General features: G+C 41.0%; 1 protein-coding gene across 3 annotated transcripts in view; it reads left to right on the top strand.

The window, feature by feature from the left end:
• gosr1 (golgi SNAP receptor complex member 1) overlaps positions 1-16616 on the top strand; it is a 115252-nt gene that overhangs the window by 87979 nt on the left and 10657 nt on the right. For all 3 annotated transcript variants that reach the window (XM_072589770.1, XM_072589769.1, XM_072589768.1), the window contains exon 7: positions 5104-5133. In XM_072589770.1, coding sequence (XP_072445871.1) covers positions 5104-5133 — 30 coding nt within the window. The remainder of the gene's footprint in view (positions 1-5103; positions 5134-16616) is intronic.

Here is a 16616-nt window from a genome sequence, read left to right as displayed (position 1 = left end):
CATAAACACCCTTCTATCATCCCCAAACATTCTTCTGTAGTCCCCGCCTACATTAGTGAATGAATATAGAAACAAATGCAATTGTGACTTGTCCAGATGTTTTAAAAGTAAAACATTTTTTTGATTATCACCATGTATAATGATTTGAGATTAGAATGATAATTCTTATTAGTGACATTCTTTCAAATTTGTTTTTTGTATAGCAAAGGAGTCTTCATTTCAGAGTTGAGTCTGTCCCTACTCTCTCTTTCTATTTACTTGTTGCATCAAAAAAAAGTGTGTTACTTCTAAAACATCTGGACAAGTCACAATTGCATTTGTTTCCATATTCATTCACAAATGTAGGCTGGGAATATAGAAGGATGTTTGGGGATGATAGGAGGGTGTTTATGTCTCTTCAACTCATTGTGCTATGAGTTGAAGGTGGGACAGAACTTCCACAATTGTCTGATTTACAGCAGGTCAAGTCTATTTATCCATCAAAGGACTGAAACACAAAATGATTTTTTTTAAAGTTTGAAGGAAAGAGAATTTATGGCTTATGTCTCACAAACTTGATTGAGTTTTTTTAGGAAGTAACAAAGGATTGATGATGGCAGAGCGGTAGATGTGATCTATATGGACTTCAGTAAGGCGTTCGACAAGGTTCTCCATGGGAGACTGGTTAGCAAGGTTAGATCTCACGGAATACAGGGAGAACTAGCCATTTGGATACAGAACTGGCTCAAAGGTAGAAGACAGAGGGTGGTGGTGGAAGGTTGTTTTTCAGACTGGAGGCCTGTGACCAGTGGAGTGCCACAAGGATCAGTGCTGGGTCCACTACTTTTTGTCATTTACATAAGTGATTTGGATACGAGCATAAGAGGTACGGTTAATAAGTTTGCAGATGACATCAAAATTGGAGGTGTAGTGGACAGCGAAGAGGGTTACCTCAGATTACGACAGGATCTTGACCAGATGGGCCAATGGGCTGAGAAGTGGCAGATGGAGTTTAATTCAGATAAATGCGAGGTGCTGCATTTTGGGAAAGCAAATCTTAGCAGGACTTCTACACTTTAATGGTAAGGTCCTCGGGAGTGTTGCTGAACAAAGACCTTGGAGTGCAGGTTCATAGCTCCTTGAAAGTGGAGTCACAGGTAGATAGGATAGTGAAGAAGGTGTTTGGTATGCTTTCCTTTATTGGTCAGAGTATTGAGTACAGGAGTTGGGAGGTCATGTTGCAGCTGTACAGGACATTGGTTAGGCCATTGTTGGAATATTGCGTGCAATTCTGGTCTCCTTCCTATCGGAAAGAACTTGTGAAACTTGAAAGTGTTGAGAAAAGATTTTCAAGGATATTGCCAGGGTTGGAGGATCTGAGCTACAGGGAGAGGCTGAACAGACTGGGGCTGTTTTCCCTGGAGCGTCGGAGGCTGAGGAGTGACCTTATAGAGGTTTGCAAAATCATGAGGGGCATGGATAGGATAAATAGACAAAGTCGTTTCCTTGGAATGGGGGAGTCCAGAACTAAAGGGCATAAGTTTAAGGTGAGAGGGGAAAGATATAAAAGACACCTACACGGCAACTTTTTCACACAGAAGGTGTTACATGTATGGAATGAGCTGCCAGAGGAAGTGGTGGAGGCTGATACAATTGCAACATTTAAGAGGCATTTGGATGGGTATATGAATAGGAAGGGTTTGGAGGGATATGGGCTGGGTGCTGGCAGGTGGGCCTCGATTGGTTGGGATATCTGGTCGGCATGGATGGGTTGGACCGAAGGTCTGTTTCCATGCTGTACATCTCTTGGACTCTATAATCTCTGCCTATAAAACCATACACAATCTAGTCACTTCTGGCAGTACAATGCCTCAGCATGATTGTCAAGGGAATTACCCAATTCTCTCCAAATTGGCTAGGAATAAATGTCACACTACATTTAATCTACTAGCTCTTCCCTGAATCCACATACATCCAAAATAGCTTTCACAGTTCCACCCAGCATTTTGAATTACAAAGAACACTGACTGTACTTAATTTTGCATCGGTACATTATTGGTTTCTCAGAATTTTGTGCTGGAACCAAATTATTATAAATTAATTTGTGATATTTGTAACCGTGGTTTTAAAACTGGCTGTTTTGATCAGATCACGGTCAACAGGAATAATGCATCTGGGAGGAGTCATGCCAGTTAGAAAAGTGAAATGTAACCTACCCTCATGTCGCAAACATTTGCATTTGGTAGATTGGATTTCCCCATTTACACTCCTTAATCTCAACAAAGAATTTGCTCACCTCTCGATTTATTTCCCCTTCTCTCTCAATTCTAGAGTGATCGTTCCCTTTGGATAGCCCTATTCATTTTCTCCTCACCTATATAACCTTTTTCTCCACCAGCTGACCTTTCCATTGAACTTTTAAAACATCAGCCTTCAGATGCAATGCAATGCTTGTAATTGTTTTTTCACACACCATTTAGAGGCAATAAGCATTGTCCTATGAGACTGGTTGGCATGTGCATCCTGCGTTCTTGTATTGTATACATTGCTCACAGATTAATCTTGACTTTGAGGAGCAAGCACAGCCCTTTTGTAAGCTATTCAATCTATTCTTGAGTGGCACACAGCTAACTACTTAATGTTTTTTCTGTTCCCTTGTTAGAGCTTTTCTATTTTTGGCATACTGCATGGCTCCAACCAATTTCAATGGAAGCTTTCAGGAAAGTTTTCTTTTCTTGGCAGTTCAAAGCTGTCTATTTTTGAATTTCAGTAACTTCTGATAATTAGTTTCCTGCAGTGGTGTTGATTTTGTAGGGGGTGGGGGTGTGGGGAGTCTGTCATCACCTGAGACAGGAGATGGTTACACCTGTTCCTTCAGAATGTAGCTTATGGCACAGATGTATTGGCCCATGTTTTTCTCTTTCTGCCATCCACAGTTATTTGTAGCATTTCCTATTTGCATTTCTAGTCTTCTGTATTTTACTGTGCTTTTCATTATGTAGCTAGTTGCATATTATAGATCACGATTGCTTTTCCTTTTTTCCTGTCTTCTGTTTTCCAAACCTGATTTCCTCCTCCTACGTGGTCATTTGTTTATTTTTTAAGTTTTCAGCCCTGAATGTTACTTATGAAGTCTTTTTACAGATATTGATCAAGCATCTCTAAGTTTTCTGAATTTCCTACTTTCAATTTAAAGATGTGTTTCCATTATCGCTGTATTGTCAGTAGGAATTGCCATGTAAACCCTTGAGCTGGCTCCACCATCCTGTATCGTGCCCAAATTGTCTACCTCAGTGCTCGTTTTCCACACTATCCCATATCTCTCAATGTCATTGGTCAACGTCAGTCTTAAATATTCTCAGTCTGAGCTTTCATAGTCTTCTGCCACAGATAATTCTAAAGATTCAGTTTTCAGAATGAAGCAGTTCCTCCTTATCTCCATTTTAAATGCTGTGCTCCTTATTCTGATATACAGTGTCCCCTGATTCTACCCTGTTCCAACAGTTGGTTGGCTCCATGGAAAATATATACACGCAATCATATGTTTGAAAGAAGACTTCATTACTCCTGTATGTAGATACTCTTATGATAAAGGCTAATACATCATTTGCTTTCCTGTTTGTTTGCTGCACCTGCACCTTTTAGTAACTTCTTAATAAGGGCATCCAGGTACTTCTAGAGGTTAGCATTTCCAATCTCTCTCCTGTATATTCTGCACCTTTGTTCCTCCTGCTAAAGTGGATAGTTTCTCACGTACATGCATCATATTCCATTTGCCTTGTTCTTGCCCAGTCCTGGTCTGTCCAAATCCTCTTGAAGCTACTTTGCATCATTGTCACAACCCACATTCCCACAAGCTTTGTGTAGTTTGCAAGCTTGGAAATATTGCAAACGTATAGTCTGTGATTGATTGCTGATGTCCTCCAACTATTTTACCTTTAACTTTTTCTTTTATTTTTGTGTCTTGGAGTTGATCGAAAGATGCATAATTTATTTTACATGCACATTAACCTCGTACATCAGTAGTGGCAACATCAAATTTGTGTGTACTTTGTGGTGCGGTTAACAAACAATGGTTTGCAGATTTGCACAGCCTTCTTGTAAGCTTAAAAAGCTAAACAAAATGCTTTCCAATTAAGAAAATATTCCAATGTAATTAGAAACATTAAAATTTAAATAAGGTGTTCTCGACAAGTACTTTAAAAATTTCAGAAGTGTGTCTTAAGACCTTTCAGAAATGCTGAGATATCAATTTTACTCCACATAAGAAAAAGATGCATCTGCTAGAATAATAAAAAATAGTTGCCCATTCAGGGTGATGATCTCTGAATTGCCTGCAAGCCCTTTTGTTAGATTGGATTCCCTACAGGGTGGAATCAGGCCCTTCAGCCCAACAAGTCCATACAGACTCTCCGAAGAGTAACCAACCCAGATCCATTTCCCTCTGACTAATGCATCTAACACTATGGACAATTTAGCATGGCCAATTCACTTGACCTGCACATCTTTGGACTGTGGGAGGAAACCAGAGCACCCGGAGGAAACCCATGCAGACACTGGGAGAACATGCAAACTCACGCAGACAGTTGCCTGTGGATGGAATCTAACCTGGGACCCTGGTGCTGTGAGGCGGCAGTTTTAAACACTAAGCCAGGTGTTTTGATTACCTTCAGCAAAGAACCTTAATATAGTAGTTTTGGAAAACACTCTACTTTTGTCCCTCCAACAGTGCACCTAATACAGGTATTTCTTTTTGCGGAGGGTTGGATTGGAAAGGGAAAATATATCTATGCTTTAGAAAGTGGTTTCGTTCTTTTGTCTCAAGTGTAGAAATTAAATACCGGGTCATCCTCACTGAGACACTGAAACCAGGAAACAAGAGTTATGCAAAAATAGTATGCAGCGTTTCTGTGCAATTAATTTCTTGCCATACTCTGTTTTATGTCCTTTTGGACTGAAGTTGAAATTGTGAATGCATCATGTTGGTAATGATATAAGTGAACATTATTTCTCATTAGTTTGTACTGCAACATTTTGGATTTAAGATGGAAAAGCTAATGGAGAAATGTAAATTTATGTAGCAAGATATTTTCTCACAATTGATTTTCTTCCTTCCTTTTGCAGCTCAGATCGGCTGATAGAAGATACAATAAGGTAAGCCGGCATGACCAAATTAAATAACTCAATTTCTCAAAGTGCAAAGTATTTATTATGTGAAAGTTTACAGAAAAAACAACATTTTGTCAAAGCTTTTTGTCCTGTACTCATCAGACCAATTCACATTATTACCAACCATCCCCTTACACAAGAGGATGAGTGATGCCATTTCTTTCCCTATTTGTTCAAATGGATTTAGCACAAATAATCATCATTTGTACCGTTGAAAGTAAAACAAGATTGCAATTTAATAACCCGTATCTAAACAGAGGATAAAGTGCTGCAGTAGACACTTTATAAGTAACAATGTTAATCCAGATTCTTTTTAAAAGCCAATCTTTGTGCAAATTTTAGCCTGTCTGTTCAAGAAATAGTTAGTTATATATGCAAGATTTTTCAGCCAATTGAAATAATCATATTGCATTTTGAACAGGCTATTAATTTTTTTGGAATAATGCACAGTGCCATTGTGCAAGAAACCCAGTATTTGCATTTCCAACAGCTTTTGTTAAATATTAGGGACATGTTTGATCTGCACCTGGCCTTCCATACATATGAATCGGGAGCTGAAGTCGGTCATTGCAACCCTCGAGCCTGCTCCACCCCATTCAGAACGATCACTGATGATCTGGCTCTGTTTTGAATTCCACACTTCCATCAACACACCCCTTGGGAGAGAAAAAGGGCTGTGGTTCCCTTGCCTAGCAAGGATTTATCTGCCTCTGCAAACATATAATGAAGCTACTTCCACCACATTCTGAGGCAGCATGTTTCATAGTCCTTTTTGAAATAGATGAAGCATATCTGCTTGAGATGTGATGTTTTAAATGTTGTGTTGACTGCTGTGGTATAGTACTAGTGTCTAATCTCTGAACCAAGAAGCCTGGTTCAAGTCCCACCTGATCCAAAGGTATTTAACATCTCTGAGCAGGCTGATTGGGAAATATCTTTTAAGTGCGGTGTCAATTTGGTTTATACGTCTGTAGTTGTGATCAAGATTCGTTGACATAACTTGAAGAAAGACTTCGACAAAAATAAATAGCTAGTTTCCACCTGGACTGGGCGGGGCTGGTATGCAGAAGGACACTGCCTGACTGCAGTTGCGTTTATTTGCAATACTGCATACATCACGTGTGGAAAGCAGATCACCACCTCTTACTTCATTTGCCAAATCCATGTTTACAAGATTAGCAATGAGCATTGCAGGTATGCTTAGGCATGATTTCTTTCTGTTAAAAGCAAATGTCAGGTCACTGTGAGATACATCTTAATTGCCTTACTAAAAGTCTCCTCTGGTTATTCTAGAATTGATGTTGTTCAGTAACTTTTCTTGTAGTGGTTTAATTCTTAACTCAAAAGTGTTGCAGTTTTAGATTTACATATATCTGCAGATTGGGATGAAGAACAACAAAATTGTCCAAAGTGAAATGCAGATATTTTAAAACAACTGGTAATCAAATATATTGCTTATGTATTTGTAATCCATGTCTGTTTTGTGAAATTGCCCTCAATCAGGAGTATCATCTGAATTTTTAGTTTCTTCCAATTTGGAATATACATTAGCTGTGGTTCATAAAAATGAACACTGTTATAAATTTCTTACCTGACAAAATCGTGTTCAAGTTGCCTTGTAGCCCTGCTGTAACCATGTATGGGCGTAGTTCCCTGAGGTAGTGACCAATAAATATCATCATATAGTTTTTTTTAAGTATTATCTGACTTTCAGAAAGTTTTCTCCTTTTAAGCAGTTTTTCTAAATTTGTGATGGAATTTCTCTAAATCCGAGCTGTCGTTATCATACATTGCTGTTACTAAGAAAGTCTGCTGTAAACCTATTTAAAAATCGACCTTGTTCTCAACTGCACAAGTGTCTTCACAATGGTGCACACAGTAATTTTAATTTACAACTTGTTGTTTGCCAGTCTCTTAGCTGTCTCCTGGTATGCCATATATAGTAGGCATTCAGCACGAAAAATCCCATATGCAGTCTTCCTGTTCTGCAGTAATTCCAATTAAATAGTTAGAAGCAAAGTCAATCGTTGTTGTAATGAAATTTTTAAAAACAACTTTTTTTAATGCAAGAGGGCTTGTCCATCACCACCACCAGGGCATTCTGTCAGTGCTACTATGTAGCTTAGATGCGCAGACTGACTCCATTCAACTGCTGACTTAAATAGAATCATACAGCACGGAAAGAGAACCTTTGGTCCAACTCTTCTGCACTGACAAGATATCCCAGTCTGACCTTTCCCATTTGCCAGCATTTGGCCCATATCCCTCATAACCTTCCTATTAATCATAGAATCCCTGCAATGTGGACACAGACCATTCGGCCCTTCAAGTCCACAAAGATCCTGTAACCCTGTATTTCCCTTGGCTAATCAAACTAACATCCACATCGCTGGACATGAGCAATTTAGCAAGGCCAATCCATCTAGCCTGCACACCTCTGGATTGTGGACAGAAACCAGAGCGCCTGGAGGAAACCCGTGCAGACAAGGAGAGAATGTGTAAACTCCACACAGATAATCACACTGCGTGGCAGCAGTGCTAACCACTGAGCCACATTGTTGCCCCATTCATATAACTATCCAGATGCCTTTTAAATGTACTAGCCTCCACTACTTCCTCTGGCAGCTCATTCCATTACAAGCAACACTCTTGGCGTGAAAAAGGTACCCCTCGGGCTTTTCCCCTCTCACCTTAAACTTATTCCCTCTAGTTTTGCGCTCTGCATCCCAGGAAACAGACCTTGGCTACTCACGCTATCCATTGCCCCTCATGATTTTATAAACCACTACAAGCCTCCAACAACCTTTTCTCAGAGTCATAGAGATGTACAGTACAGAATCAGACCCTTCGCTCCAACTCGTCTATGCCAACCACATATCCTAAATTAATCTCGTCCCATTTGCCAGCACTTGGTCTATATCCCTCTATGCCCTTACTATTCATATACCTATCCAGGTACCATTTTCAATGTCATAATTGGACCAGTCTCCACCACTTTTCAGTCAGCTCATTCCATGCGCCACCTTTGTGTGAAAACGTTGCCCCTTAGGTTCCTTTTAAATCTTTCCCCCCCTCACCCTAAATTCTGGAATCCCCCACCCCAGGGAAAAGACTTCTTCTATTTATCCTTTCCATGCCCCTCATGATTTTATAAACCTCAATAAGGTCACCCCTCAGCCTCCGACGCTCCAGAGAAAACAGCCCCAGTCTATTCAGCTCTCCCTGTAACTCAAACCCTCCAATCCTGGCAACATCCTTGTAAATCATTTTTGAATTCTTTCAAGTTTCACAACATCCTTCCAATAGGAGGGGGACCAAAATTGCAAACAATATTCCAAAATGGCCTAATCAATGTCTTGCACAGCTGCAACCTGACCTCCCAACTCCAGTACTCAATGCTCTGACTAATAAAGAAAAGCATACTAAAAGCCACCTTCACTATGCTATCTACCTGAGACTCCAATTTCAAGGAACTGGGAACCTGCACTCCAAGGTCTCTGTTCAGCAACACACCCTAGGACCTTACCATGAAGTGTATAAGTGCTGCCCTGGTTTGTCTTTTCCAAAATGCAGCACCTTGCATTTATCTAAATTAAACTCCGTCTGCCATTCTTCAGCCCATTGGCCCTTCTGATCAAGATCCCATTGTACTCTGAGGTAACCTTCGCTGTCCATTACACTTCCAATTTTGGTGTCATCTGCAGACATACTAACTATACTTCTTATGCTCACATCCAAATCATTTATATAAATGATGAAAAGCAGTAGACACAGCAGCAATCCTTGTGATACACCCACTGGTCACAGGCCTCCAGTCTGAAAAGAAACCCTCCACCACCACCCGCTGTCTTCTACCTTTGAGCCAGTTTTGTATCCAAATGGCTAGTTCTCCCTGTATTCCATGTGACCTAACCTTGCTAACCATGAGGAACCTTGTCGAACACCTTTAAGTCCACATAGGTCATGTCCACCACTCTACTCTCATCAGTTTTCTTTGTTACTTCTTCAAAAAACGCAATTAAGTTAGTGAGACATGATTTTTCCAAGCACAAAGCCAAGTTGACTATCCCTAATCAGTCCTTACCTTTCCACATACATGTAAATCCTGTCCCTCAGGATTCCATCCAACAGCTTGTCCACCACCCTTGTCAGGCTTACTGGTCTATAGTTCCCTGGCTTGTCCTTACCACCTTTCTTAAATAGTGATATCATGTTAGTCAACCTCCAGTCTTCCTGCACCTCACCTGTGACTATCAGTGATCCAAATATCTCAGCAAGAGGCTGAGCAATCACTTCCCTAGCTTTCCACAGAGTTCTAGGGTACACCTGATCAGGTCTTGGGGATTTATCCACCTTTATGCATTTTAAGACATCCAGCACTATCACCTCTGTAATATGGACATTTTTTCAAGATGTCACCATCTATTTCCCCACATTCAGTAACTTCCATGTCCTTCTCCATCATAAACACTGATGTAAAATGCTCATTTAGTATCTTCCCCATCTTGTCTGGTTCCACATATAGGTTGCCTTGCTGATCTTTGAAGGGTCCTATTCTCTCCCTAGTTACCCTTTTGTCCTTAAAATATTTAGAAAATCTCTTTGGGTTCTTCTTAACTCTGTTTGCCAAAACTATCTCGTGGCCTTTTTGCCCTCCTGATTTCCCTCCTAAGTATACTCCTACAGCCTTTACACTCTTGTAAGGATTCACTCAATCTCTGCTGTCTATACCTGACATATGCTTCCTTCTTTCTCTTAGCCAAACCATCAATTTCTCTATTCATCCTGCATTCCCTACATCTAGCCCTTCACCCCTAACAGGAACATACTGTCTCTGGACCCTGGTTATCTCATTTCTGAAGGCTTCCCATTTTCCAGCCGTCCCTTTACCTGTAAACATCTGTCCCCAATCAACTTTTGAAAGTTCTTGCCTAATACTGTCAAAATTGGCCTTCCATCAATTTAGATCTTTAACTTTTAGATCCTGTCTATCCTTTTCCATTACTATTTTCAAATGAATAATTATGGTTGCTGGCCCCAAAATGCTCCCCTACTAGCACCTCAGTCACTTGGTGAAAACAAGGTAAAAACAATGACTGCAGATGCTGGAAACCAGATTCTGGATTAGTGGTGCTGGAAGAGCACAGCAGTTCAGGCAGCATCCAAGTAGCTTCGAAATCGACGTTTCGGGCAAAAGCCCTTCATCAAGAATAAAGGCAGTGAGCCTGAAGTGTGGAGAGATAAGCTAGAGGAGGGTGGGGGTGGGGAGAAAGTAGCATAGAGTACAATGGGTGAGTGGGGGAGGGGATGAAGGTGATAGGTCAGGGAGGAGAGGGTGGAGTGGATAGGTGAAAAGGAGATAGGCAGGGAGGACAAGTCCGGACAAGTCATGGGGACAGTGCTGAGCTGGAGGTTTAGAACTAGGGTGAGGTGGGGGAAGGGGAAATGAGGAAACTGTTGAAGTCCACATTGATGCCCTGGGGTTGAAGTGTTCCGAGTCAGAAGATGAGGCATTTTTCCTCCAGGCTTCTGCTGGTGAGGGAGCGGCAGTGAAGGAGGCCCAGGACCTCCATTTCCTTGGCAGAGTGGGAGGGGGAGTTGAAATGTTGGGCCACGGGGCGGTTTGGTTGATTGGTGCGGGTGTCCCGAAGATGTTCCCTAAAGCGCTCTGCTAGGAGGTGCCCAGTCTCCCCAATGTAGAGGAGACCACATCGGGAGCAACAGATACAATAAATGATATTAGTGGATGTGCAAGTAAAACTTTGATGGATGTGGAAGGCTCCTTTAGGGCCTTGGATAGAGGTGAGGGAGGAGGTGTGGGCACAGGTTTTACAGTTCCTGCGGTGGCAGGGGAAAGTGCCAGGATGGGAGGGTGGGTTACAGGGGGGCGTGGACCTGACCAGGTAGTCACGGAGGGAACGGTCTTTGCGGAAGGCGGAAAGGGGTGGGGATGGAAAGATATCCCTGGTGGTCGGGTCTGTTTGGAGGTGGCGGAAATGTCGGCGGATGATTTGATTTATGCGAAGGTTGGTAAGGTGGAAGGTGAGCACCAGGGGCATTCTGTCCTTGTTACGGTTGGAGGGGTGGGGTCTGAGGGCGGAGGTGCGGGATGTAGACGAGATGCGTTGGAGGGCATCTTTAACCACGTGGGAAGGTAAATTGCGGTCTCTAAAGAAGGAGGCCATTTGGTGTGTTCTGTGGTGGAACTGGTCCTCCTGGGGGCGGAGGCGGAGGAATTGGGAATACGGGATGGCATTTTTGCAAGAGGTAGTGTGGGAAGAGGTGTAATCCAGGTAGCTGTGGGAGTCGGTGGGTTTGTAAAAAATGTCAGTGTCAAGTCGGTCGTCATTATTGGAGATGGAGAGGTCCAGGAAAGGGAGGGAGGTGTCAGAGATGGTCCAGGTAAATTTAAGGTCAGGGTGGAATGTGTTGGTGAAGTTGATGAATTGCTCAACCTCCTCGCGGGAGCACGAGGGGACACCAATGCAGCCATCAATGTAGCGGAGGAAGAGGTGGGGAGTGGTGCCAGTATACACCCTTGAGGACTACTTTTTTAAATTCCTGCCTAACTTTCTATATTCTCCCTTCAGAATCTCATCCTTTTTTCCTCCCAATGTGTACAATGATCTCCTGCTGGTCCCACTTCCCTTTGACAATATTCTGATTTCTCACTGTCAGCTGCAGAAATTCCTGTCTGTGTCTCTAACTAAAGAGTTCCCTATCACAATCAACTGTTTGTAACCTGTCTTACTCTTCGTTACATTAGAGCCAGCTTCATACTAGAGAATTGGCTGTTCATGCTACATTCCCCTGAGAGTCCATCACCTCCCCACATTTTCCAAAATAGCATACTTGTTTGAGATGGGGACAAACACGGACAATTTCTGCACTACCTGCCTCCCGCACCTACCTATCCTGGTGGTAACCATCTACCTGACTGTATCTGCAGTTTTTCTCCCTTCCTATAATTGCCATGTATCCCACCCCCTAGCTCCTATTAATTCCTTATTGCCTCTAACTGCCACTCCTACCGATCCATGTGATCTGATAGGATTCTCAACCATACACACTTACTGCAGACATAATCATCAGTAAATGGAAGTTGAAGGAGCGCTTTTCATTCGCTTAACCTTGAGTCTAGATAACTATGCCCTCAGATGTACACATATTACACCGACCTACAACGTTTATGAGTGGTAAAGTTGCTCTAAATCTTATTTTGATCCTGTGGCATTAAAATTGACTTGGACTCTGAGTTCTGAGACGACATTGCTGTTCTATTTTTTTCCACAATTCACCCTTTTTGCTGAGTTTTTATTGCAGGTCCTTTCCTGCATCTGGTCCAAATAGTAATGTTTCTTCATTACTGGTTAACTTATCACTGTAAGATCTTGTTGGCTCACGTGTACTTAAGATTAGATTAAGGAGGTTGAGAGGCAGTTTGTGTGGAACATAAGTTGCTTGCCTACAAAAACTTATCACAGTGTATTTAGTTGTACTGCTCCAACTACAGAAATATTTGCAGGCTTGTGAGAAAAGCTTTGCTGCTTGTCTGTGAAGAGAAAACCATGCAGGGTAGAAAAGGTACTGGAGCATTAACAATTCAGAGCATCGACCTTAATGTCATAGAGAGAAAAAGGTGCCAGTCAGAAACAGCAACCTAACTTATTCAAATTCAAGCAAGTACAGTAGTTTTATTGTCAGGTTCTTTTGACACTCTCATTCTAGATATCTAGATTTTATGAACAAGTCGAAAAGAGTGCTTGTTAATAAACTATTAGCAAATTGATTCTGAACTAATGGCATTGTATCTTGGAAGTGCAAGATTATGTCTTTGGACATGTTATTGCTAAAAACACCAGACCTCATCTTTGATAATGCTGTGTTTGTATTACTGCTTTGTTACTGACTTGAGCAGTAAGTGATCACAGCTGTTAATGAAGTGATTGTGATCACTTTTGGAAACTATATTTTTCTGAAAGTTTTCCGTTGTTAAACTAGGGAGATGTTTATCATCTGATTAATCAAGAAATTGAATTAATTAACTTGACAATTCATAAAATTTGGAGCATCTCCAATAAATGCGGATCTTGCATTCAAGTGTTAAGAAACATACTGCTCTGTTAGAATTACTTGCTTTTTTTAAAGAAATAATGTTTTTCCAACATTCTCTTCTATTACTTGGGTACAATTTTTTTAACTTTATCTTCAAGGGCATTTTGAGGTTTTCGTTTTAATTTTAATTCTCACTAAATCATTAATAGTAATAACATTGTGTTATTATTGACATAGATATTTGGGCTTGCACAGAAGTAGAACTAGAATAATTCATCAATACTCTCAAAAATGTCATTCCTACATTAAAATCAAAGCCATAATGTACACGAAAAGCATTTATTTCTTGAATTGGCTCAATACAATAGCCATAACTTGCTTTTTTTACAATAACTAATGCCCTCATATACACAAAAAGACTTCACCCTTAGATATGTGGGGGAAAGTTTTCATGCAGAGAGTAGTAGGAGCCTGGAGCGTGCTGCCAGAAGAGGTGGTGGAAGCAGGCACATTGGTGACATTTAAGAGGCATCTGGATAGTTATATGAATAGGGAGGGAATAGAGGGATACAGACCAAATAAGGACAGAAAATTTGTTGTTTTTAAATTTAGTTAGGGCATGATGATCCTGAAAGGCTGATGGTCTGTTCCTGTACTGTACTACTTTGTTCTAAACATCCATTCCACAAACTAATGAGGCCATAGTTAATGTATTTCTATATCATAGACATAAAGCAGGAAGGTTGAACTAAACAGTTAGTGCCTGTTTTGTTACCCCTCAAATTTAAATTGAACAATTGAGAATGTGTTTATTATAATAGCATCTGTTACGTTTTCCCCATGTAGTAGCTCCTAAACATATGTAGCCTTAAACTCAACAATGCATATTTGCTTGCGAGGAATTCACTGCTTTTGTGATTTCAGGTTTTCCTGATCCTTTGTTAGCTGACCGTTCCATTGTTGATACATTTAAATGTATGCTGTCTCCTTTTCAGCCTCCTTCTTTTCCCATTCAACTTTGCAGCCTCCCCCTTGCAACATTCCTCTATCCCTTTGCTTGCAGCATCCCTCCCCCCCCCTCTCTTTGTTTCACCTGTCGCAGTGTTTTCATCCCCTGCCCCACCCTTTCCAAAACCACATTTGTAGCCGCCTCTCTCCTGTATTCTGGACCTCCACCATGGCCTCCCGCCCACTTCCCAGCCTACCCCTGCCTTGCTACCCCTTACATTCCCTGTCTTCCCTGTCCATTTCCACATCTTCCCTACCTCCCCTGCCAACCCTTGCCGCCTCCTTGTCACCTTGCTTGCCCATTGCCAAATGTCTCCTCTTGCACCACCCCCCCCACCCCCAACCTGACCCATCCTATTTCCTCTCCATCCTTCTGTCAACACCTGAGCATTGAAGCAGAAGACTAATCATCAAGTTGAACGCTGAAGCCAGCTCACTAGGCCATATGTTCTTCTACTGTTTATTATATAAAATTGTGAAGGTTTTACGAAGATTGCAGAAAAGGTTTACAGCATGGTTCCAGGGTGAAGGACGTCCGTTACTGGGAAAAGTGAGCATAATTCTTCGAGCAGAGAGAGTTGAGGCGTGATTGTATAAAATAATCCAACTCATGTAGGGCCTGGGGAGAACAGATAGAGAAATTATTCCCAATGGTGGAACGATCAAGACCAGAGGGCACATCGTTGTCGAGTAACTGACAAAAGTTCCAAAGAAAGCTTGAGAGAAATGTTTATACAAAGTGGTTAGGACCTAGAATGCAGAGTCTGAAAGTGTGATGGAAGCAGATTTCATCATGACTTTCGAAAGGGAGATGGATAAGCAACTGAGGAGGGAAGAAGGGTTACAGTGAAGAAAAGGCTGGGAAATGGAATGATGTATTCCTGCAGAGAACTGGTGCAAACTCACTGGATGGAATGACCTCCTTTTGGTGCTGCAACCATTCTGATTCTCCAGGAAAAAAAACCTCAAAATAACTGTTCTGAGAAAGGGGCACTCGACCTGAAAAGTTAAATCTGATTTCACTCCACAGATGCTGCTAGATCTGCTGAGCTTTTCCAGAAAATTCTGTTTCTGATTCTCTAGATGCCCGAGTAGTTTCTCTTTAAACAAGCATGTGCTTGGGCTGAAATGGTTTGGCTGCTCTATAACGTTGCCATTCAGTTCCAACTGAGAGTCCTTGATCATTTTTGAGTTTGAATTTCAAGAATCAATTTTGCAGAATTTTTCCATTTTTGGATGTCATTCTTTGAGCAGTTTTCCCATGATAAGTGTTGAATGTAAGGATGCTTGCTTGACTGCTGCAGTTGGTAGTAAAGGTATAGTTTGTAAAGATAGTAAAAGTTGGCTTTTACTTTGGGCAACCAGCTGGATAACTGAAGAGCATGATGTCTGAATGACTGTTTATATATAAAATGAGGAAAATGCATTGTCAGGACTATACAGTATTGAAGTATATCTTTTAGCTAAAAGAAATGAATGGCTTCACTGAGTCTTTAAATAAGATTTAAAATTGCAAGGTAGCTATTTGTCAGGCAACCAATAATTGCTTGTCTGTAACTGGATGATTTACTGCTCAGTGCTATAAGTTCTTAGTTTTAAAATATGGATACAAATTATTTTTAAAAGTCTATTATTTGAAAAAGATGTTCAACAATTTAAACCAAATACTTAATGCGCCAAAATAGTGTAAAGATACACAATTCGTCTTATTCACTTTCCCCTGCAACCCTTCTCTTTAATGTTAACTCTTGACCCTCTGACCATGCGGATTTCTGTCCCACCTTAAATCTGTCTCTTCAAGGTCTAAGAACATTATCGATTCCCAAATCCGTCCCCCTTTCCTGTGCATGCATTTTTTTTTAAATGTAGAGAACTATATAAACTCTGAAGTACAGAAATGGCCAACTTGGCTGAGTTTGTCTTTGGCAGTGATTATGTTCCGTACCACCTCCCACTCTGATTAACTCTTTGTACCATACAAGCTTTTTTTCTTTACATCAATGCTGCACATTGTGTGTAAACAGTTTCCACAGCACCAGCATGCTGAGCCACGGCTTCAGAACTACTTGGAAGTGCAGTTTGAGACACTCAGTGGTAAATCTGTGGAGAAGTTCTGATATTTCAAGTCCAAGCACATTAAACTATTTTCAATATAGTAATGATTTTCAAATGCTATGGACTAAGTTGTATTTTATGGCAAGCTCTACAACCAATATATAATAGAAATTTCTACAGGGAAACTTGGGACAGGCTGACTTTAGATTTTTGGCAGTTGACAAACACTTACCAGGGAATTCATGACATCATTTATAGCATAAATCATTGTTTTGTAAAGGAAAGACGACAAAATGTCCTTTTATAGTCTTATAAACTAATAAAAGTTCCTGAGCAAATTGCATATTTTA

This window comes from Chiloscyllium punctatum, chromosome 19, assembly GCF_047496795.1.
Source record: "Chiloscyllium punctatum isolate Juve2018m chromosome 19, sChiPun1.3, whole genome shotgun sequence".
In the NCBI taxonomy this organism is placed as follows: Eukaryota; Metazoa; Chordata; class Chondrichthyes; order Orectolobiformes; family Hemiscylliidae; genus Chiloscyllium; species Chiloscyllium punctatum.
This window is presented reverse-complemented; position numbering and strand designations above follow the sequence as displayed.